General features: G+C 38.4%; 1 protein-coding gene across 1 annotated transcript in view; it reads left to right on the forward strand.

Moving 5' to 3' along the window:
- The first annotated feature begins 935 nt into the window (after nucleotides 1–935).
- Nucleotides 936–24,891, forward strand: part of pde11a (phosphodiesterase 11a) — a 42,854-nt gene continuing 18,898 nt past the window's right edge. The window contains exons 1-10 of the mRNA XM_044366770.1: nucleotides 936–2,197; nucleotides 2,883–3,041; nucleotides 15,713–15,802; nucleotides 16,422–16,562; nucleotides 16,700–16,764; nucleotides 18,368–18,500; nucleotides 19,951–20,026; nucleotides 22,291–22,358; nucleotides 22,458–22,550; nucleotides 23,565–23,615. Coding sequence (XP_044222705.1) covers nucleotides 1,409–2,197; nucleotides 2,883–3,041; nucleotides 15,713–15,802; nucleotides 16,422–16,562; nucleotides 16,700–16,764; nucleotides 18,368–18,500; nucleotides 19,951–20,026; nucleotides 22,291–22,358; nucleotides 22,458–22,550; nucleotides 23,565–23,615 — 1,665 coding nt within the window. The 5' untranslated portion in view covers nucleotides 936–1,408. The remainder of the gene's footprint in view (nucleotides 2,198–2,882; nucleotides 3,042–15,712; nucleotides 15,803–16,421; nucleotides 16,563–16,699; nucleotides 16,765–18,367; nucleotides 18,501–19,950; nucleotides 20,027–22,290; nucleotides 22,359–22,457; nucleotides 22,551–23,564; nucleotides 23,616–24,891) is intronic.

A 24,891-nucleotide genomic window follows, 5' to 3' on the forward strand; every position in this document is an offset into this window, starting at 1 on the left:
TATTGTTCTGCATACCAAGGCATTCCAAACTTGTAGTCAGGCCTCTTTTTAAAAGTGTTTTTTTGTTCAAAATGTCATGTTGAAGTAGTATTTTCCATAATGTTGGCTTCCTCAGAAAGGAAATCAAATGAAGCAACATGAGGAGAGAAAATTATTATTGGATTGAATTTAATTTTAAAATTAGGGGTGTCCATGATAGGAGATGGCAAGTCAGACCATATCAACCATTAGTGTTGTGCTGTAAACATTCATTTTTATTTCAACATGTGGAGTATATCTCCCTCTAGCGTTCAAAATGAAGCATCTGCATCTAGATGAACTAATAAGATAGTACATAAAGGAATTTGATTTTCTGACATCCTCCTTCTGCCAAAAACCGTCGATGTTACATAAATAAATGATATAGGCCACTGCAGATTCCACATTTGCCAAGGTTTTGAGGTTATGAAATATATTTATTGTCCAGTCGAGTTCCAGTATCTAATGTACTGTATCAACATTTTTCTTAAGCGACACTATTTCACTTTGATTGCTCTTGTCAGTCAGCAGTATCATAACCAAAGCACTGAAAGGGAATGCATATGAATCCATTCCACATGACTCTACTGAAGCATCATTTTCATTAAATTATAATTAACCCACCTGGGGGTCTTTTGCTTTAAAGTAGCATTGTAGCCCTCGCCTTATAAATCTAGAGTAGCACTTAATTATTGCTGAAAGTAACGAGCATCAGCGGGCAAACAGCCACCACTGTAAGCATTAACAACATCTTTTATGTTTGTATAGTTTACCGCGTGCATATTATATTATGCATGCTATGATGATGATAGGTGAATGTACCCGAGTTATCATCATCATAATCATCATCACCATCATCATCATCATCATCATCATACTTGGAGCTCTCTAAGGAGGGCAAACGGTTCAAATGTCCAGAGGGCTGACTGCTGAAACAAACCCTGAGCTCTTGTCAGTGTGACGACGCGAGCGTCAGCGGGATCGAGCCAACCACAGCCAGCATCATTTGCACACAAGAAGACCCATACGACGGTGATGCTCGGTAGTGGCTCTCTGTGAGGTTTCCAGTTCTTGTGATAGTCTACGCGAACCGGAATTTGCGTCCACGCTGCTTTGCTCAGATCTCCTTAAATGTTCTTAAATCAAGTCACCGGTGTGGAGATGCTGTGGAGGAATATACTGGTGCGCAAAGAGAGTGTATATCCCACTCCCCACAGAGTGGAAACTGGAAATGTAGCCAGAGCTTTTGGGGTGTTTCCAGCATAATATGCATCTTGGAAGTTGTGGTATAAGTGATTCTCTACTTTAACCCTCAGTAAAGCATCATAGATGATATTTCTCTGTGCGACTTCATGGATTTGGTTCACTGAGGACCATCTGAAGAACAGACATGGCAGTGCCAAATATGGTGTTCTCTGACGTGGAAAGTTTTCTGGACTCGCACCCCGAGTTATTCGAGGACTACCTGAACAGAAAGGGGAATTATAGCATGGTGGAGAAATGGCTCAAGAATCACCAGGCGAGTAAAAGTCCGGCGGCTGCAGCTCCCGCCGAGCCGAGAGAGGAGAAGAGCAACGCGTGCAAGGACAGCTGGGCGAGCAAATGTGATGGTCTGCAAAGGAGAGCCTCACAGAAGGAGCTGCGTAAAACTTTCGCCAGATCAAAGGCCATAAATGTCAACAGGACATACGACGAGCATGTCAGCTCCAGGGCCCAGGAGCCGCTGACGAGCATGAGGAGGAGAGCTCTGCTGAGGAAAGCGAGCTCTCTGCCTCCGACCACTGCGCACATACTGAGCGCACTGCTGGAGTCCAGAGTCAACATCCCCCAGTACCCGTCCACCGCCGTGGATTTCAAATATTACCTCAAAGAACATAACGAAAGAGAGTTTTTCCTGGAGCTTGTAAAAGACATATCCAACGACTTGGATCTAACGAGCCTCAGCTATAAAATCCTTGTGTTTGTTTGTATTATGCTGGATGCAGACCGGTGCTCCTTGTTTTTAGTGGAGGGCACAGGCAACAAGAAGACACTAGTGTCCAAATTCTTTGACGTGCACGCAGGTACCACAGTTTTGCCCTCAATGAATTCAGATGAAGTTCAAGTGCCGTGGGGGAAAGGGATCATTGGATATGTGGCTGAACACGGAGAGACAGTGAACATCCCTGACGCTTATCAGGTGCCTCATCTTGGTGCATGCATGCCTGTGTGCTTCTGCATGACTCACAGAAAGAGAGAGAGAGAGAGATTCAGCCAGGGAGACAGATCATTTTCTTACAGTGTGTCATTAGATCTGTCACAGTTAATTGATCATCAATCAGACTGTGTAACTGAAATAAAAGCCTTGAAACCAACACTAACAGCCATCTAGACAAAGCTTGTGTCAGACAAATCATCACTTAGCAATAAGAATAAGGCAATAAAGGGAAAACTCACACTTGGTTTTTGAGAAAATAAGACAATATTACATTTAAGCACAAGAGACACTAAACTATTTGATGTTTCCAGCACCCTCCTTTCAAGAAAAGTCAAAGCAAGGAAGACTTCTTCTTGGTCAATCAAACATTTGCAGTATAAATGAGTTAAATTGCTTTGCTGTCTAAACACAGCATTTTCTGAGCACCTCTTCAAGTCAGTTTGTCCAGGTTCAGGGCTCAAATTTATAAAGCACACCTGAGACTGTGCTGCTGTATATGTATACGGTTTGTTGTAGACCTTTTGTTTTTTGTGTGTCCAAGGCATGGAGTCCTGATGAGTTATACACTTTACTGCACTGTCATCTGAAAGTAAGAAGGGAAAAACTGCCTTTTTGCAGCAAGTGCTTACATTGTGTCTTTATTTTGTACTGTATCTGTGGATTGCAGGATCGTCGGTTCAGTGATGAAATTGACAAGCTGACAGGATACAAAACCAAGTCACTCTTGTGCATGCCCATTCGCAACAGCGATGGAGAGATCATTGGTGTCGCTCAAGCCATCAACAAGACTTCAAGTGGCGAACTCTTCACTGAAGATGACGAAAAGGTAATTTCATTATTGTAGTTGTGAGTACAAATGATGGGTGACGATTACATGCTACCATAGTACAGTGTGTATCCTGCTGCCTATGTGCAGAATAGAAAATGATGATAAAGTTTCCTTTTCTTTGTTCAATTCTAATATCATGTCATTCTGTCTCACAACTAGTTATTATTCTCTCAGTCTTTGTGTATCAAATGCTTGTTTTCTGCAAAAGGTAGATCTTCACTAAAAGCCTCCAAAGAGTTTTGAAGTCTGAATCAATCAACCTGATCAAGCACAAAACAGATAAAAATAATATGTGGGGCAGTGTTAGTACAGCCACTCCTCATGTGTGTATAAATAGAACAGCTATGTGTAAAGGGACTGTAAGTCACACTGGTAATTTAGCAATTCTTTATCCTGTTAGTTTAATGTTCTTTGTGTTTACTTATTATGCTTACATACTGGTGTTGTGTTTGATAGGATTGCAAAGCAAAGGATATAGATAAGGATTATATTAAACCATTGTATGTTTTTATCACAAAGTAACACATAACCACATTACCATATAGTTGGTAGGAAATATGGTAATAAGGTATGGCAATATGGTAGTTTTGTCACACTTTTTAACCATACTTGTGGCAGGTTGCTTGTGCTGGCAGTGTTTGGTGGTCAGTCCATCCCTCTGGTCTATAGAGCAAAGGAATTTTGTACAGACATTCATGCTCCTTTCTTAATAATGACATGACTTCTCCTCAAGCGCCACCGTTTTTTGTTTATGTGCAAAGTCTCAATTATCCAGTGAAATATCTATACCTTTTCCTTTATTGTCTGGCACAAAATGTGGTGCAGACATTCATGGTTCCTTAACGATGTATCTGAATAAGTTTAGTCATCCCCTGACTTTTGTTTGTTGACATTTTTGGCAATGAAATTTGGTACAAACATATTTTTTTCCCACTGGATGACATGTAATAACTGTAATATGTAATACCCTGACTTTTCCTCTAGCACCGCCATCAGGTCAAAATTTTAATTAGCAAACGTTAGCGTTCTAACACGAAACTAACATGTAAACATGTTAACATTGTCATGCTGACATAAGAACATAGGCACAGCATTGCTTAAGTACAGCCTTACAGAGCTGCTAGCGTGGCTTTACTCTTTATTAGTCTTGATATTTTTGCAGCACAATGGAGGATAGTGCAGAGGAACAAGTAGGCCTGAAGTAAATGCTTACAGGCTTCATGATTCATGCGTGACATTTCAGGGATGTTACTCAGTTTTTTTTTTGGGCAAATATGGTTTTGTGGTGTTAGTGGTACACACGCATAGCAGGGTTGTAGTGATGTCATTTTTCATTGCTGTCAATGTTGCAATATTCATGAGTTTGCAACAGCAGAGATATTAAAAGCAAGATGGATTAAAGTAAAAGGGGCATTTTCTCATATTTTGTCCCTTTCATATGTTTTGATTTGCATCATGACCTGCAGGCATGAAACATCTTAAGGATCAGTCCATTCATTCCAAGTATCGAATCTTCAGTTGTGGAGACCTTTCTGTGACCTGATGCTCTGATAATTGTTATTTTTAATCTTTACACATTACTTCTGGACGTCTGGAACCAAGCTAACTGTTCTGTCCTCTGAGTTTTGAGCAATTGAGTAATTGTTAAGTAATTTATTGTCTTTAATTGTTCGGTAACACTAGCTCTAAACCTTGTTTTTTTGTTATTATGACTGATTGATGACAGTCTCTAATATGTGTCAAAATTTGTCTGTTTCTTACTCGTTCTCACTTTATAATATTTGATTTCCTTTCTGTAACACAGTAGTTAAACAGTTAAATGAATTACTACATTTTATATTCTCACAGTAACCTAAATGAATGAATATGAATTATATTATATATGTGACTTCACATCTAACAGAGCAGTATAGTGTCTTTACACTTTTTCATGTAAGTAATATCGATGTCCAGAAAAGTATTTTTTAGGTTTATGCTTCATGATCTGTGCATTTTATATTTAAATCAAACCTTTGAGTTGTGTGAGTGTAATTATATTTTGCTGTGACAAAACTGAAAAGAGCTTAAAATACAGAAATCACTTTAAGTTAGACCAAAGTCATCATCAAACCAGATAAGCTCTCCTATCTTGAATGTAATCCACATCACATATTGTCCTCAGAGTATGGATGGAGCTCGTGTCTATGCTGTCACATCTGTCTTTTCATATTGCATCCTCTTTTTTCAAATAGAATATTTCACAAGCAGCAGTAACTGCATATATGTTGTCTGATAAACAGCAGGCAACGTTTGTTCTTTCTCTGTTCCTGAGTCCAAACAGAATGTAAACAATATTTATTATTTAAATAATTCACCCCGCTCACTTGTCTGATGTGTAGCATATTTGTCATGAGTCTCAGTGCTCAGTTTCTAGCTAGCTTGTCTCTCAGCACCATCAAATCATCCAAAGGCATCACCAAGAATAACAACTTTATATGAGCTTCTCAGAATCTTATTGGTTATCACTTCATTTGCACGTTGAGCGGGACAGCCAGTGTTCACCAGTGTGATTTTAAATGGTTGACTAGGAGTTAACACCAGGAAAATAGGAGGTGTGGTGGAGTTTGAGGTTCTCCTCAACTCCTCTAGTGGAGCTGCTCAATGCCCAACAGATTAGACGGGTACTGTGTAGTTCCAGGTGTGAATATGTGTAACTTTGTGAGTGTGATCAGAAAAAAACACAAGTAGTTAGGTTGCAGTGCATACTTTTGTAACAGGGAATTGAGACAATCTGCTATAATTTGTCCACAGATATTCTCTTTTTGATCAGACATATGATCCAAGACGACTGAAGCATTATGTTGATGGCTGCTGTAATACAAATATGGGGGGGTGGGGGGGCTTATCATACTTATGAATGATTATCATAATTATCAAAGAGGCACAAGGAGCATGTGTGTTGTCCATCAGCATACTTGGTTGAATAGAGGGGTACAAAAAAATGAAATATGAAAGCACAACTAGCGTTCTTCTATCAGAGATGGGTTTTACTGCAACAAATGGCTGTACTTTTATATTTATAGTGTGTTTTTTTCCTCAATTGAAGTTCTACTGTCAAAACTACATCTCTAGATTCTATCTATTGTTCATAATAGATGCATATTATGAATTCCTTTTTTCTTTCCAATGTGTTGAGCACATTGTCCATGTGTTGAGTACATTTCACATTGCATTAGCATCACACTAATGCTTGGGATGGCTACAGTTGAATTAGTAATGAAATGCAATGCTAGCATCAGAGAACACAGTAAGCTCCTCGCACAGCACAGCTGTAGCTGCAGCTCTGCTTTTATGGAAGACCTTGTAATAAGAAAATGCATCACACTTCTCAAAGCATTAAATGATACGGCAATAGCAGATGTCATTAGCCAGAGATTTCAGTGTACCATTATTAGAACAAATGCAGTTCTCTACATAGTGAAACCTTATAGGATATTTTAACACATTATATGGCTGGTTTCAAATCCCACGCTGCCTTATAATTGTGTTGTTTTGATACTCTGTAGGATTGAAGTCCTTGAGGGAGCTTGGATAATGGTTCTACCCATGTACAATTATATTGTCTCATTATCTTCTTCAGAGAAATATAGCTATTGACTTAATTTAAGTGTAAGGCACCCTCATCATGCTATATGTACATTTTGCATAATTACCTTGATTTAGCTTTTCTTTCATTTTGCATGTCTTTTAATATGTTTTGCATGAAACGTATTTTTCACAGGTTGACATTTTCATACATTTTTTCTTAATAAGATACAACTTCCCCTCATGTAAGTTCTGCCAATCTGCCAATGTAGTTTAACATCTGTGTGGGTCGATTGTCAAATAGCATCGACAATCACCGCTGTGTTCCCTCTGGCTGCCAAACTCAAATTGACTTGAAGCAATACTGTAATAAGCACTTACACACAATTTCACAATGTAAATATACAGCAAAAGAAGAGAAAACACAATTTCTGCTTGGAGCCAGATGTTTTTAATACATTCTTGAAGGATATCAGATCAAATCAAGTTTATACAGAGCATCATATCAAACTGGTTCCTTGAGAAGTATTTTATGTAACAGCACTAAAATCCACTTTAATCAAGAGGAAATTGAAAAAAAACAAACAATGGCAACAACATTTGTAATATGAGGGCAGATGTTGGATCTGGTCTGGGACACAAGCTCGTGTGAGCCTCAATAATCTGGTTTGAGAAAGACATCATTGCACCCATTTGTGTACAGTATTGTTGATTGCATTCATTTTAGACTGACTTTGATATGATGAAATGTGATAAATTGATTCTGTGAAAATCAGTGTAAATCCTCTGCAGATGTTTTTCTTTTTTTTTTGCAATGGAGGATCTTGATTTACAGTTTGCTGTGGCCTTCAGGTGTACTCACTAGTCTGACAAGCACTCTGTCCTTTTTCAGGAAGACACACTGACTTTCAAAATATTTTGGCAGAAAAAATTGAAAAAAATTAAAACCTTTTTTTTTCACCAATTTTGAACGAAAAGATAGTCAACCTTCACATGTTAAAAATAAAGCATGATACTGCCCAAAATCCCCTTGGTCTTCAAGAACCAAATTCCCTCAGAGTGAGGCCCCTCATAATTCTTTACAATTTAGTTCAGGCTGATGTGGTCTAAGTTATCCCTCTTTGAAACACGCAAGAGACAAAGTAAACTAAGTGCTATGATTAGCATGCTAACATGCTCAAAATGACAATGCCAACACCCTGATGTGTAGCAGGAAAAATGTTTACCATGTTCACTGTTATAATTTAGCTTGTTAACATGCTAACACTTGCTAATTTTCATTAAACACAAAGTACAGCTGAGGCTGATGGGAATGTCATTAGTTTTGCAGGTATTTGGTCATAAATTTAAGTATTGGACAACTTGAAATTTTGACCTGATGATGGCACTAGATGAACAGGGATCACCAAAGTGATTATAATTCATCCTGGGAGGAACATGGCATGAATATGCGTTTATGTCAACCCATCCATAGTTGTTAAGATATTTCACGCATAACCACAAATGTCAACCTCATAATGGTGTGAGAGGAAAGTCAAGGGATTAGGATCCGTTGTCTGGGAATCATGAATATCTACAGAATTTTTCAGCTATCCATTTAATAGATATTGAGATATTTTACCGAATAAGTGAAAACTTTGATCTAGGTTAATAGTAAGGACATAATTGTTAAAATATATTAGCCTGGACCTAAGTGGTGGACTGACCGACTGAACGTGAGACTGGCATTGCCATCCTTATAGCACCAATGCGGCACCTTCCTGCAGGGTTGTGTGGTGGTGTGGGCGTGTTTATTTGTACTTTAGAACATAACCGCTGTGAAACAATCAGAAAAGAATCACTCGCTCTCTTCATTCACTCTCTAGCTTGCTTGACCACCGCTGCTCTCTCTCTCGCTCGTACTCTCACCTCGCTTGCAACAGACATACATAAAGACAGAGAGACTCCTTCCTTTGTAGTCAGATGAGTCAGGGAGCCAATAACAAGTCTAACTTTACTTTTAACATTGTCAAACAGAGAGAAATGTCCTCCCCTCGTCCTAGTAATGTCTTTATACTCCCTCAATGCTACAATCCTACATGTAAAATAAACACAGGCTCTTCTGGTCTGCGTGCTGTAAATCGTTTTGTCTGATTTTCAGTGGCAGGCATTTAGAATAACTATATGGAAACAGCCATCTTCTAATGGTCTCGTCTGCTTATGTAGGTCATACTGAGGCATCATGAGACTGTTTCATAACCAGTTAAAAGTTCCTTGTAGTAAATTTAAGACAGAAACACATTTAACTTCCTGGTTAGCTAAGTTCACAAGCTAGCAGTAACCGACAGAAATGTCTAAGAAATCCTAATCATTATTATTTCTTAATTCACTTGCAATTTGTAAATATTTCCACAATTTATTGTAAAATAACACAAGAATCATCACATACTGTATTTTAGTTGTTTTTGTTTTGGGGGGAAACTGTGGCCTTTTTAGTCATGTTTTGCTGCAGTAATCCCCAAAATCTGTGTGATCTGGAGGGAATGTCTAATCAATACTGACTAAAGTAAAAAGAAAGTTTTGCAATTATAGTAATGTAACTTTTAACTATGCATCTTTAACTGTTAGTTGTAGCTCTTCCAGGTCCAATAGAGGAGATTAAGAGTTTATCAGGTGGAGAATCAGAAAATGTATATATTTATATATGATTTATTATGAATATATATCACTACCTCTAACTTACTACTCATTGTTGAATTTGAAGAGCAATCTCTGCCTTGGTTATATTTTACACAGGATTAATATCATTGATTACAATTCCAAGTTGTTGTTTTTTTTTTTTTCAAGCTTTATTTCGAAAAACAATTCCAGGTCTTTAACATGCAAATAAGCCCATGACTATCACAGTAAGCATGATGATACTCTACTGCTAATTAGTAAATTCATTCATTACATAATTCGTAATTATTGATGCTAATTGATTACAATTTTTCTCAGACAAGAAATTAACACGTGAAACAATCTTGTATCACTGCTGAATGTGGTGGCAGTACATTGACGTCAATGGGCCGCCACTGATGCTCTTAAATCGCATAAATTCAATGACTGAATCCACCTTACTGTTTGGGAAAGATAAGAGACAATTCATTGTCAACATAAACTACATTATATTCTTAATGAGTTTAATGTGGCTTAAGTAATTAATACAAACAGTTTTTCATGTTATATTTTTAATCTATATTTTAAATTACTGGTGTTTTTGTTAGCTCTGAATGCTGCTCTGTGAGGCTTTATTACATTGTGGTGTTGTTTATAAGTCAATATCTGCAGTTGTCACATCTGTACCTATTTAGAATATTTAGAATATACTGAATATAAAGACAGAACAGCTGTAAATTATTGTCACAAAACAAGCACAATCTTTGTTGCCATGCTCCCGTATCACCGCTTGCAGTTTGTCTTTTGAAAGAAAGGAAATATTTGTTTTTAGGTTTTATGTGAACTTGCTTACAAAAACCCTCAGTAGAGTCATTGTAGTTTGAAAGGTTCACATATCCAAAAGAATTAAGTTTAAAGCACTCTTAATGGCCACAGGAAGATTCGTCTGAGGAGCAGTAAGTGTTTACAAAGACTCAATCTGTCTCGATGTTACTGCACTGATGCAACAACTGCAGCTCAGTTGTTGTGACCTCTCTTTGCTCATGGCTTTTTTCCATGTACCTGTGATGTGTAGGACAATTTCATAATTTATGTATGACAGCTATTGAGTAGCACACCTGATGTGGTACAGTATTTATTAGATGTGTTTTGTTAGTGCCCAAATTACAGCCAGTCAATTCAGTTTATTTCAAATGTGAAAGCTGGTTGTATGGAATTTAATTTGTATTGTATGTATTTAATTTGTAGATTAAATACATACTTAAAAGGGAGGAAACAGGATCATTAATGTTAACTTGATATGTGAAGTGTCTTATTATATATCAGTCATATCACTATTCATGTAAATATTCATGTTCTAAATAAATAACAATTACATATTTTGTAAAATTTGTTGAGGTGTAGATTCTGGTTGCATAAATATTTGATATCACTTAAAAAAAAAAAAGCTATCATTGCTAAGTGTATTTGCAAAATTGCTATGTGCTTTGCTGATACCAGCTAGGGAGTCCCATATGAGATCAGAGACAACTGAAGGCTTAATTTTTATTCCCGAAAACAATAAAGGCTTCACTATGCCACATATGCAAAGTGAACACAGTTATTTATAATCAACTAGTAGCTGACATCCACGTGGTATAAGTGGAGAAACAAAGACATGGCTTTGTAATTTTCCTTGGCTTTGCCTCTGTTATGGTAATCGATGGTATGGCCTGCATGTTCCTCTTCTTTTACTCTTTCTCTTCTTCAGCTTTTAAGTTTTGCATGTGTTCTATCATGTTAAATTGTTGTGAAACTGCTTATGCTTGACCAGGACTCCCTAGAAGAAGAGATCTTATATCTCAATGGGACCTTCCTGGCTAAATAAAGGATAAATTAAATATAATATTCCATTTGTGGAACAGGACATCATTGAGGGTAGAAGAACTGACTGTCCCTAAGGACTTGGCCAGTTAGTTTTGTTATTAAACCACTCTTTACTGGTCAGTCCACAGGTCTCAAGGCAAAAACGTCTTGTTTGTAATGCAACCTTGTATAATGGCCTGCCTGACAGAATGTAATTAGAGAGAGCAGCGCTTTTCTTGGGTTTGCCTGTTAGTTCCAGATCCATAGCCAGATCCCCAAAGTCCTGCTTGCTAATGAATCTGCTCCTGCTGGGGCTATTGATGGCCACTGCCTTTCTGGAAGATCATTATTAGAGAATTCCACAGGACAGCTGAAATAGCATTACGTATAAGCTTATTGCTCAGCATCATCTGTTTTCCATGTCTTGAAAACAACTGCATAAGGCACTTATGATTGTGTATAATGACTGAGTGAAGTGCATAAAGTTAATGTGCTCATTAGTGTGACAGAGTAAATATTTAATTCACATTATGATTTTAAGTGTTATTAATTTAGTGATTTAATTTGTGCTTAGTGTGATACTAAACAGTGTCATAATATGCACATCAGTATGACATGCCAGAGCAGAAGAATCCAGTTTTTGATGGTGTTGATTAATTGAATTTATTTGATGATTAAAAAACACTACTATAAGTACAATACTGTAGCACTGCACTGCACATCAGTATTTATAATCATAGAATATAAAAAAACGACTTGGCATGAACTTATCTCCACTGTGATCCTTCGACATACAACAGACAACACAACACTAACACCATATAACCAGTCAAACACACATACCAGCATAGTGGCAAAGCGTACATGATAATAATAATATTAAATTAAAGCTGCAAGCAGCGTTGGACGGGCCTTCGCGCCCTTGCGCACATCGGGCCGCGGCGCAGTCAGCTAAGCTTCTGGGAACCAAGAAAACGTTTGGAGATGATCAGTGTGAGAGTATTTTGACACACAATGCTAACCAGTGTCTCTCTGTGAGCCCACCCCTCTGTTCACAGACAATTATATATATGAGGGATATTTCTTACAAGTGTGGTGTGCTTTTATTTTGAAAGTTTGATTGACATGTGTACTGTCAGGTGTGTAGAGACAATAAGTAACTGCAGCTGGACACAGAAAAATACTCATATATTTGAATGGAGGGTGTGAGCGAACCCACACCTTTTTGAACATTTACTGCTTCCACATAATTTTAGATACAAACTTCATTTGAACTTTATATGAGCCACGAGACTTTGACCTACAAATCTTGAATTTACATGTGTTTTCTATCTTTTATTGTTTTTGAGATATTAGAGTGTGAGTTTTAAAGTCTTTTCTTGCTCCTCCTGTGATTTTATAATGAGTGTGTATTGCGGAATGTTTCAGAGCACTGAGGGAGTGACATCACCAGGAGCAGTTGGAGAGGAGGATATTAGAGAACGCTTCTTGTGAAATATCCTCATAAATCCCATGACTTTGGCCAAATCCTACATAAAAATATCATTTTTTTGTAGGAATTTTCGTCGCGAATCCATTGATACAGGTTTGAAAGTGGTCGGACTTATAGTTTAGACGCCAGATGCCCCAGTTTGGCACAAAGTCCATGCCCAGAGATTGCCTCCCCATTGGTTTACATTGTAAGGTGTAATGTCGCACTCCAACTTTCAGGGCTTACTAAATCTAAACCGTTCGAGTTATTACAAAGTTTTTAATAACTTTTGCTCAACACAGTGTGATAAGTCATGTATTCAAGTTTGAAGCCGATACCATTAACGCCCTCGGAGGAGATAGCGTTTGTTCGGGGGCCAAAATTGGGGCAAAGTCTTATTTTGAAAAGCTGATTGCAGACTTCCTGTTGGATTTAGGTCAGGGGTGTCAGCGTATGATTTGTAGGTCTTGATGAGACGAATAATTGAGTTTTGGTTTGATCTCTCTATGACATTCCTACGGGCCGTGGCGGCCATTTTAGATACATAGGTGGCGCTCTCGAGCACATTTTGGCACTTCGGGGGTTAATTTTTACATTTTATCAAATTTTTCACCAGACCTGATGTGCGTGCCAAATTTGGTGAGTTTTTGAGCATGTTTAGGGGGTCAAATTAAGGATTGAAGTGGCGTATTAATAAAGAATAATAAAGAAACAAACGCACGAAAAACAATAGGGTCTTCGCCCTTTGGGCTCAGGCCCTAATTATATATTATATATCACATTTCATACATTAAGATGCAATACAATGTGTTTCATAAAACATGAAGATGCAAGAAATAGGAACATTAAATATGTAACAGAGAGTATTAAAAAAGAGACTAATCAAAGAGAGATTTAAAAACGAATAAAATTGATAGCAAATAAAATGACAACTAATACTGTAGGTGAGGTTAAGATACAGTAAAAGTTTTAGGTAAAAGTGATTTTAAAAAGGCGATTTTTAAGTTTCGAGCTTCACAAGACCAGGGGCCATATTCATAAAGTTTCCTACAAGTACAAAGAGGTGAAATTCTAAGAACATTCTTACAATTATGATGTTTTCTAAGAATTTCCCCTCACAGTTAAGACTAGATCCTGGTAAAGATAAAGGTTATTCACAAAGCCCTTAAGAGAGCTCCCAAGGTGAAAAACTGTAGGGAGGAGGACCTTTAGAGGCATAAGAGTTTCTTAAGCACTTAAGTTTCTTAAACACCATTACGCCAGAAATGAAAGTGATCACAACACTAAGATATTTGGCAACTGGAAAAATTTTGAATTTGCTGGCAGCTGGAAAAAAAAAGATTTACATGCCAACTAACACTGCTACTTTATACACTGGCCAGAAAACACAGAAACTTCTCCATTAATATCAAATAGATTAAGTACTAAAATTACCAGTATGGTAAATTAATGTAAAAAATAAACAACTATCAGTATGTGAATAGGCTACAGGACAAGTAGGCCTGTGTTCAGCATTTCATAGACTACTTTTAAAGGATGGCTCACAATTTATTCAACAGAGATGTTCATTACATAAAATAGTATTTATAATTACACCATGGGACTAAATTCTATGATTAGATCTATTGATTTCACTCTCCGTTCTGCGCCTGTTATCACTATTTTTCTTTCCTTTTGTTTTTGTTTTTTGATCAAAAATGTGTTATACCAAGCAATGAAGTCATCACACCTTCTTCCCTGTGGTAAAAGTTTCTGTCCTTTCTTTGCTCAGAGTTACTCTGTGAATTTTCCCAAGTCACTCCTCAGCTAAGACTCCTTGCTAGAAATTTTTAGGTTGAGTTAGGAGCTCTCTGAGAGTATGTTTGTGAATACGGCCCCTGGTCGATAAGTTATTTCAAATATACATATATAGCTTCAAATGTGTTATACTGAAAGTTTAATATATTTTGAATATATATATTTATTTTCTACCAAAGCAGATATAAATAGACTTAAATAGCCTTTATTAGTCTATTAATTCCCTGCATATCCAACTGTATCCAAGGTGGTGAACCTGCAACCTGCGGACTACCTAAGAACATTTTTATGGAGTAGGTTATAGATACAAGCTTCATAGTTATCAACACTGTGCTGTAGGATCCCGCTCTTCACGTGTTCATTTGTTGCTGATGAGTAATTGATACATTATCTCTCCTAAAAGGAAAGAGATGTCGTTGTATCAGCAGCCACAGCTGAGTGACTTCCCATTCATGTATTGTTGTTGTGTCCCAACCCTCAGGTTAGACTGAAGGCTGGTAAATATTAGTGGGTTTGTTGTACTGATCGTATTGTTTACACAGCAGCCAGATGCTAAAGATAGATAGCTAAACAAAGAGGCAGAGCAAGGAGGCACACAACCTAAATTCTATTGATTCCACGTTATGGGGGCTGAGTGTCTCTCAGATAAGGCCACATTGTGAGGTAATTGTAGTCGTAGAATTCAACCTGTGTATTTACATCACAGCTGTCTTAATAGCATGCAGATGCAGCCACATATGTTGTGTCTTCTGAGTGTGCTTGCATGTTGGTGTGCATTATGAATCAACGAGGGATGGAGGAGGTGAAAGAAATGTAGTTCGATTCCAAACTAGTACGACGTTGATTCGATTTCAGGATACATATTAACCATCATCAGGCTACATTAAGTAATTACATTATTTATGTGCAGAAAATATGAGTGAATTTATGTTATTAGCCCAAGGCACAGTAAGTCAGACTATTCAGTCAAATGGTAAAATGTCAGTTAGATAGATTTATTTGTCCTAGCATGTAATGATGCCAATGAATGGCTATTTCTTCTCTGTTCCAATTCAAAAGCTACGTTTTTCTAGTGTGAAAATATTACTCACTCACTCCTTCTTCTTTTTAAAATAGCTTCAAGTTTACAACAGTTTTCAAATTGGCTGCATCACTGAAAATTTATAATAATTTAATTTATATTTTTAAAGTTTTTTCTTTTGGGGCAACTCAAAGTGTCTGTATGTGTGTACAGTAATAGCAGTCATTTTGTGACATCAGGGACCATATTAAAAAAAAAAGCTTTTTTCTGTATGACGCTCATTGATGAGAAAAGTCTGCAAATTACAAATACAGATGTTCAATATGTCCACAGGTGCTGCAGATGTACCTGCCTTTCTGTGGTATCGCAATCTCCAACGCCCAACTCTTCGCCGCCTCACGGAAGGAGTATGACAGGAGTCGGGTAAGGGCCACAGGGCCAACGGGGATAATAACCCCACACCATCCCTAGGATCAGCATTACTTCCTCCCCCCTGATGCTGACATTGAGGCTGAGTATTGATCAGCAACAGCCCACTTGCTGCCACTGCAGTGGGGATCACAGAGCAGCATGCAGCCCTGCATGGACATTTTCTCTGGATGTGTAGAGGGGGGATGGGTCTATATCCAGATAGGGCCTGGTCCATGATCTAAATCTCCCAGGGAATGTTAAGAGATGCACTAATTCATGTCACACATTGATCTGTGATGGAAGAGAACATAATGAGAACACAGTTCAGTGAATAGAGAAGAGAAATGAGAGGAGCTCCCTTTACACCATATGATTTTTATGTGGTTGTGCATTAAATTGCCTTAGATAAAGGGCCTAATTTACTTTTATTGGGGAAACTATTTATATTATATCATCCTGTTGGTTTATGGTTTAAGGATATTACTAATAATCATGTAACAGCTGAGAAAGGCAAAACATCTTTATTTAAATGGACTAAAGTATTATCTGCTGACACATTAAGTGGGTTTTGCAGCAGCTTGTGGTTCAGATTGTTGAGCCAGTGATATCTTTTTCTGTCTCTGGTATTCAGGCGCTCTTGGAGGTAGTCAATGACCTATTTGAAGAGCAGACTGACCTGGAGAAGATTGTCAGGAAGATCATGCACCGCGCCCAAACATTGCTTAAGTGTGAGCGCTGCTCTGTTCAATTGCTGGAGGACATCGAGTCACCGGTACTATTTTTCTCTGTGCTACAGTTGTGCATGTCTGTTCTTTCCGTCTACTTCTGTTTTTATCAGTAAATACTGTGTACCTCCGTGCAATTTTTTCCTAAGCGCTTTAGTGATTTCCTCCCTTTCAAATCTTTCAGGTGGTGAAGTTCACCAAGTCATTTGAGCTACTGTCCCCTAAATGTAGTGCAGACACTGAAAGCAGGTATGTATGTTGTCTCTGTTCAAATTTCCTCTGCTTTTAGAAGGCACACACAGACAGAGCCCTCAGTAACATCTGGCCTGATGAAAAACATGCTTTCCATTTTCCCTTTTTTTATACCAGTAACCTTTTTCACTAAATAGTCTCCACCTTTGTTTGCCTTTGGCACCACAGCACCTGCAGAGAGCCTTGAATCTATAAAGCTTCCATCAAAGACAAAAATAAGGGAAGTATAAAAATTAAATATTCTGTAGTGCCGTGGGAGTAATATGCTGATTCTGAATAGAAGGCATATTGTAGGAGCCCTACTTAATTGGGTTTTGAGAATTCTCTCCACTGCTAGGCATGGCTGAGTGGAGAAAAAAAGTGGCTTAATACTGTGTGGGATGTTTATGGATGAAAACCAACACTGAAAGGAAGACTAATTCTTCCCCTAGTCCTGCACTCGTCATAACTGATGTGGTCACTTCAAGGCAGTAGTGATAAATGTAACAATACTTTAAAAAATATGTCATAACACAAGAAATATCAATAGAAGTGAGGAATTAGTAATCAAAGAAAGGTCAGGCTGCTTGACCGGCCAGTTAAGTCTTTCTGTCTGGACACACTCCCTTCTGATCTGTTTCTGGTTTCACTTATTAAATAAATAGCAGGTTTGTGATTTCAAGTATGAAACTACACAACATTTCAAATCAAGCTGAGATGACAAAAGTACATCATCTCTGCGATGACACGAGTCTTCCTAAATGTTCATATCTGAATAACAAGGGCAGCTGTGCGAGATTTATGTGTGTAATTAAGTGAATAAATTTGGTGTCAAAAGGCGAGCGTACTGTAGGATTTCTAATGTGCCTCAGAATCCCCAGCCGCCCCCATGGGGAGGATAATGTTGAGCTAGTGTACAGTTCTGCTGGTGTGTCTGTGGCAGCTAAATGACAGACAAGAGACAGACAGAATGAAGAGAGAAAGTGAGCTAGAAAGAAAAAAAGAAGATAAGGCACCTTGCCATCACAACCGTGAGGTTTATTCCCCGCTGCACTGTTGGTTTTCACATCCACACACAGCTGTCTCACTAGATCAAAGGGAGTCAAAAGATCTGACATCAGTGTCTCTCCACCTTTGTACTAATCTTTAGAGACAAAATGAGCCACACTGAACATTTACCTTGTTGTGTTTGAAGGTTAAAAAGTCAGTGACATCCTACTGCAATAAATGTGAATGGGAAGTCTAAGCAGCGATGCAGGTGTTTCTGTGCCAGAGCGTGGGGGCGTTTGGCATTGAGGAAGACAATCACACAATTAACTTTTCATTACTTCATGAGCTGCAGGAGAAGCTTACTGATATATACAGTATGAGAAGTTCATTAAATGTAAGTCAACGTAAAAGAGAGCCCATAGAAATTAGGATATCCTTCTGCAAGCTTGCAGTTCAGGTGCGAAAGAGAATAAAACCTTTTTTACTTAAACGCAATAAAAAGGGATTTTTTTTTTTCAGGAAAGCAAAGTTATTGCCCAAAGCAGTGTGTTTGAGAAACAATGTCTCCTGAGAAAAGGCGAGGGAACAGATTTTTTGCATTTTCCCCTCTTGCTTTCTGACCCTACTGTAGTTTCAAAGACAGTATGGAGAAATCGTCGTACTCAGACTGGCTCATCAACAACAGTATCGCAGAGCTGGTGGCATCCACAGGACTCCCCGTGAACATTAGTGACGCCTATCAAGATCCTCGCTTTGATGCCGAGGTAACCACACAGTAGCACGCCTTCCAAAATTGACATGAGCATGATTTTATCTGAGTGAAATGATCTCAACTAGCATTAGAGGAGAATCTGTATTACAGTAAATGTGCCTATGACGCCTTGCATCCAGGCTATAGTATATCTAGAAGGTGAAAACTAGACTCACTGCTTGGCGTTGAAGACGTTACACCGTTCATTCAAGAGGTATCTTCAGTCCCAGGCATTTTAAACTAGGGGATGTTCACACCTTGATGTCACATGCGAGTCACTTAGGTCACACATGATTCATTGATGGCTGTGAAACTGCCTTGGAAGCATTAAACCTTTTATATTATCACCACGTGGTGAGAGATAACAAACTACCCATTTTGCCATTTTGTCAGCTGTTAATTGATCTCTTTAAAGGTCCTTTCACACCAACTGCAGCGGCTGGTGCTGATGCCGCATCATATAACCTGACTGATGCTGGAATTTTGAGGCCAATACTGATATCGATATTTGGGAGAAAAAAATCTAATATATTGCCCAATAGTAATTTTTAAAAACATAGACGCTCTCAGTCTTGATACAGATCCCTTACAGTTTTTGTTGTTGTTGACCAAGATACATACGAAACAGGACATTTTAAACCTGAAAAATCAACTTGTCAGTACTCTCTGGTGGGCAAACTATCTAACGGTGACACTGCTTCTAAATTAAGTCAAACCTAATTTGGCATTTCTGTACTGCGGGTTCTTGTTACTTATCGGCCAACATATACACCAATATCGATATATATACAATATTATATCAGCTTAATATCAGCTTGGCCGATTTATCGGTCTAGCTCTACCACATGGATCTAAACAGAAACCCACAGCGAGCAGTACAGTCGTCTGCTCTGCATCCACCTGTAAGCAGCAAAAGTTTGACGTGTTCAACTTGAAACAGCAGTGGCAGAAAAATAGAAAATCTGTACTCATTCATGGCACTACTACTACTACCGCCTGGCTGGGCGGAAAGGCTGCCAGCAGTCTCGACTCTCGCTCTGAAAGGGTTCTTATGCTGTATCCTGCAGTCCATACATTTCAACGTAGCATTGCTCTTCCATTAGAGGTGAGGCATGTATGCATAGTTAATACTCCAGTGGTGAAGATACAATTTATACACTAGAGAGCCTGGTGTCATTTTAAATATTTCAATATCAGTGCCAGTACAATACTTTAGTTTCCAAACAGCTAAGGTGATACTTTTTTGATACCTTCACAGTACTTACAGACTTTTTCAAACATATCTTATATGTTTAGTAAATACCAAAATTTATACTCGTGCTATGGAAATATTTTTGTTGAGGCTCAGAGAGTTTTGAGGTTCAATACTTAAGCTAACACCTGTATAAATCAGAGCACAGTGTATGGAAAGACATTCTCTATGCACATTGTTTATAATGTGTTCACACTCCCATTGTTTTTAGGCAGACCAGTTCTCGGACTTCCACATCCGCTCTGTGCTTTGTGTTCCTATATGGAACAGCAACCACCAAATCATTGGTAAGTTAACAAACAGAGCTTCATTTTCTCTTGAACTTACTTGATATATCTATATAAAAAATGAATTAATAATTTTTGATTGTGGAGAGGAAGATGTTGAGGCTGAAGCTGCGTGTGTGATTAGATCCATGCTGCACCATCACTCCACACTTGGAGGTGGAGTTCCCGTCTTCTGGCTGTGTGCTTTGTGTTTGTGAACGGCCGCAGGCCAACACCACACTGACACTCTGATAAATCATTGATCTCTTGTCTGGTTTTGGTGCTGGATATTGCAGGGAGAAGCAATGATAGCAGCTCCACTCAGTCCACTGAGATCTGACGCAGGAAGTCATTAGTTTTATTTGAGTGCAAAGTGATCAGCGTATATGCTGCAGATGGTTAGTTTAGACCTGTGTATGTGTGATTTCTGTGTATACTCTAGTTTTTTGCATAGATGTACCTGCATTTGTCAAGGAGGGGAGAGGGAAGAGGAAGAAGAACAGAAAGAGTGATGGGAGAAAAAAAAATGCTCTGTGCGTGGGCGGCACCTGAGGATCTGGAGTGAAAAACCATTATACAAACAAAGCAGCAGGAGATGAAATTCTCAAGTCAAGGATACATTCAGTTAGAAAACAGATGTCCTTGTGTCATCTGCCAGTGTTACAGCCAGCAGCATCAAAACAGAACCGAAAGAAATACTGTTGTGGCTATATCAACAATAATGAGGTTTAATGTCAAATATCAAATGTGAGTAAAATCAATATTAGCACTTCCTGTAGAAATATGCTGTGAAATTCACCTTAATAAAGGTAGCTGCCACTACCAGGTGTTTTTTTTGGATGATTCATTTTTCAAATTTAATGTGAGTTGCCTGAAAGATGTGTTGGTCTTACTAGCCTGTTAGACTGAAATGCCATTTCGTGTTTGATTCTATTTGAATCACTGAAAATCTAATTTAGAGGTCTGAAACCAGGCTATGGTTGTACCTCTTTAAGACCACATTCTTATATTATGAATCCATTACATCACAGGTAACAGTCAGGTAACTTAAGTTCCAGATATGTAAATAAATAATTTAACTGAACAGCCTCAGGCCACGAACACACTATTAAAGCATGATAATAACCACAGTTTGGTTGTGACAATTGATTTTCAAGATCATGTTCAGTCAGGGCAGATCACCACAGACATTTGTCACAGGCCTTCTTGTGTTTGGGGTCAGGATTCAGATCTCTCATCTGCTTGAGTGTCAGACTAGTATTCTGATTATATTCAGGACAGATTCAGGACAAAATCTAAGTTATCCTTTTGTTTTAGATTGTTAATGTCCAGGGTATACATAGCTGGATTACACAGGTATAGATGAATGGATGTTTAATGACCAGTAATGACCAATGCGGTATATTATATTACAAAGATAAAATACAAAATAATTGTGTGGATAAGTTTTCACCACCTCCAAGATGGTATTTAGTAGATGCTGCTTGGTTGCAGTGGCAATAGACTGAGGCAGGTAACCCAGATGTTCTTCTCCTTAGTAACATCCTCCAGGCTTCCTGGCCCAAATGAGATATATAATCCCTCCAGCGTGTTCTGGGTCTCCTATCAGCTGGACATGCCTTGAACACTGGTGCCCAGGAGGTTTCCTAATGGGATGCCTGAACCACCTCAGCTGGCTCCTTTCTACGCAAAGGAGCAGCGTCTCTATTTCAAGCTCCCTCCGAATGTCTGAGCCCCTCACTCTAAGCTCAGACACCCTACGGAGGAAACTCATTTCAGCCGCTTGTATCTGAGATCGCATTCTTTCGGTCACTACACAAAGATCATCACTATAGTAGAGGACCATAGGTGTGGTGACTACAACAGTCGGGTATGACGCCTGCATTACTGCTGTTGCTGCACTGCTAAGCCTTTAAACTCGATGTTCTATCTTAACGTTGGTCATGAACAAGACCCCGAAATACTTGAACTCCTTCACATGGGGCAGTACTCCCAACCCAGAGGAAGCAGTCCATCATTTTCCAGCAGAGAACCATGGCCTCAGACCTCGACTGCAAACCGTTTTAAGATTTTTAAAAATATAGTACGATAACAGATATCAGCATTGTAGAATTTCTTAATAAACAGCTGTTTGTGTTATAGTATGTAGTGTCTCTGTTTAATTTACATTAATAATGCATTTCAGTCATTGAGACAGATAATATGAGCCTTAGAGCCTTGCCAATATCAAACTTCAAGCATTTCTGTTAAGTTCTATTGGACGGATAATGAACTGTGTGCAACAGGTGTCGCCCAAGTGCTGAACAGGCTCGATGGGAAACCATTTGATGATGCAGACCAGCGTCTCTTCGAGGTATTGCTCTTGCTTTTATATCTTTTCTACTTACAGTAACCTGTGAGCGTATTGGAGACTATTGCAGTTGAGCATTTCTTCGTTTGATTCATTTCTTAGGCGTTTGTGATTTTTTGTGGACTGGGGATCAACAACACCATCATGTACGACCAGGTGAAGAAGTCCTGGGCCAAGCAGTCTGTGGCTTTGGATGTAAGAACATCCCATTTAATTTCCTGTCTCATATGATATTTTGAAAATAAAGATATGAAATTGCTGCCATGTTTTGAACAACAAATATTTATATCCACTTACATTTACAAAACATGATTATGCAAACTGTAAAGCTGCCTTTAGAGTCTTAACTGCTTCTGCTTTCTACTTCACTTTCCTTTTGTTATGCCTGTATGCTCATTGTGTTTATGTTAGCGTCCCTCAGATGATGTTTTGCCCCCTATTCCATTAGCTATAATGGTATCAAACTTTTTTTTTTTCCAATCAACATATGCTCTACGCTGAAACATTTACCCAGAACTCACAGGCTGCTGCATGGCTAATATAAAACCTCTTCTGACTTAGTCTCTCTCAGGGGTCTTCGTGTTTGGCTCCCTTTTTTAGTCTCATATTTCCACAAGAACATACGCATGAAAAAAGTGCTGATCTCTCTTTGTAGATAACCTTCTCGCAAAGGTTTTATTGAAAATTAATGAGAGGCAGTGAAAAGCAATCCCTCATCTGCCCTGCAGTATGTAGCCATTCAGCACTACTCAGCCTTTACAGTATGTCCTTAGATTACAATAGGGAGCTTTCAGGTGCATTATCGTAGTTAGTACCACTCGGTTTCAAAATAGGAAGTAGAGAACAGAGAGATTGAGCATTTAAGGGAGAGGCAGAGAATGAACTAATATGTAGATGCATTGCTTCTGGCAGCATTGAATAAACATGAGCGTTTATGATCAAATAAGCAACTGCAGGTCTGTGCGAGGTATTTCTCTCAGGAAATGAAGGGAACATGGCGATGGAATCAGGGCTGACATAGCTGCTCTTGTAGACTGTTCTGTAGGCGAGCGTTAACTTCCTCATCTGGAAGACGCTCTCCGCTGAAATGCGGTGATACCAGAGTGCAGTGTTTTCAGCCGTAGCCACAGTCGTGCTTCTGCTAGAGTCTTGCTGTGTTTTAATGATTTGAAAAATACCTTGAGCGACACAGATGTCATTATTTTACAGGTTCTGTCTTACCATGCCACTTGCTCCAAGACTGAAGTAGACAAATTCAAGGTAACTGGTATTTACTATTGTCATCATTACGTTTTTCTCAGCACAAACCCATCTGTTTCTCTCAGTAGTAACAGTAGTTGGGGGACTCAGTTTTTACCTCTGAGCTCTACTTAGATATTAAACTCACAAAGCTTAGACTTTGCATGTTCGTCCTTTGTCTCACAGAAGACAGTAAGTCTGATGATACTCTATATTTTTCACACTGTGAACAAATGCCATGAAAAGACCAAAACCAGCCATGAATTGATCCCACTAACATGTATTGTCTGTGTAACCAAAACCTGATTAGAGCTTATTCCTCTGCGCCATAGACCTCCATTGTTGTCCAAAAACACATCATTAAGCCACACCATGTCACATCACATGTTCCTTCATCATAATGAACACGATGATGATGATGATATTTGTGACCTGTTTTTGAAGACTTGTGCCTTCAGTAGGAATGAATGGGCTCGGGGTTGAGTGCTTCAGAAAGTGTAGGACATTTAGAAAGGTTTCAGATATGGACTAATGCATTGTTGGTTTTGGTCTCTTCTGACAGTAAAACACCAGCTTCATCCTTTAAAATAAACCTACAGACCTTGACCAGACCAAGCTCATAGCAACATATTTTGACTCTATTACAGCGCATTTTAATCAAAGAACCCATTTAGCGAAAAAACTAATTTCAGCTGAGTAACTCTGTTCTAATGTATTTATCTCGCTGAGTGATGGATGATGTGAAGATTTTTTTTTTACCCCTAGTTACCTGGAATATTGCAACAAGCCTTTACTAAATGAAAAAAATGGGTCATCCATTACTGCCTTCCAAACAGACCCATATGAGTGTTTTTTGATCTGGAGTTTTCCTGATGAAGATAGTCTGTCCGATATATTGAAGTGTCTCCATACTCTGTTTGGATTATAACTTATGATTATCAGGTTTGCTCTGATGGTGCAGATAATGCCATGCCATAATATAATTTCATTCCTACTAATGTAGATGTGTTCCTTAATGTCTAGGCTTTATATTCAGTTCAATTAAGACATATTAAAGAAAATAACAACATTAATTATGATTCTTCTATACCCCTACCGTTAACAAAAATAAGATCCAAGGCAACAGATGATGGCTAAAACTATTGTTTACAGGATGATAAAATCTCAGATATTTAGTTCAGAAAGCATTTACTTTGCTCACGGGCCTTTTAATTAAGATATCTTTTTCTAATTAAATAACAATCTCTCATTAACTTTAATGGGAAAGAAAAAAAAATCTATAGCAACAGAGGGGGAT

This window comes from Thunnus albacares, chromosome 11 (genome assembly GCF_914725855.1).
Source record: "Thunnus albacares chromosome 11, fThuAlb1.1, whole genome shotgun sequence".
NCBI classification, from domain to species: Eukaryota; Metazoa; Chordata; class Actinopteri; order Scombriformes; family Scombridae; genus Thunnus; species Thunnus albacares.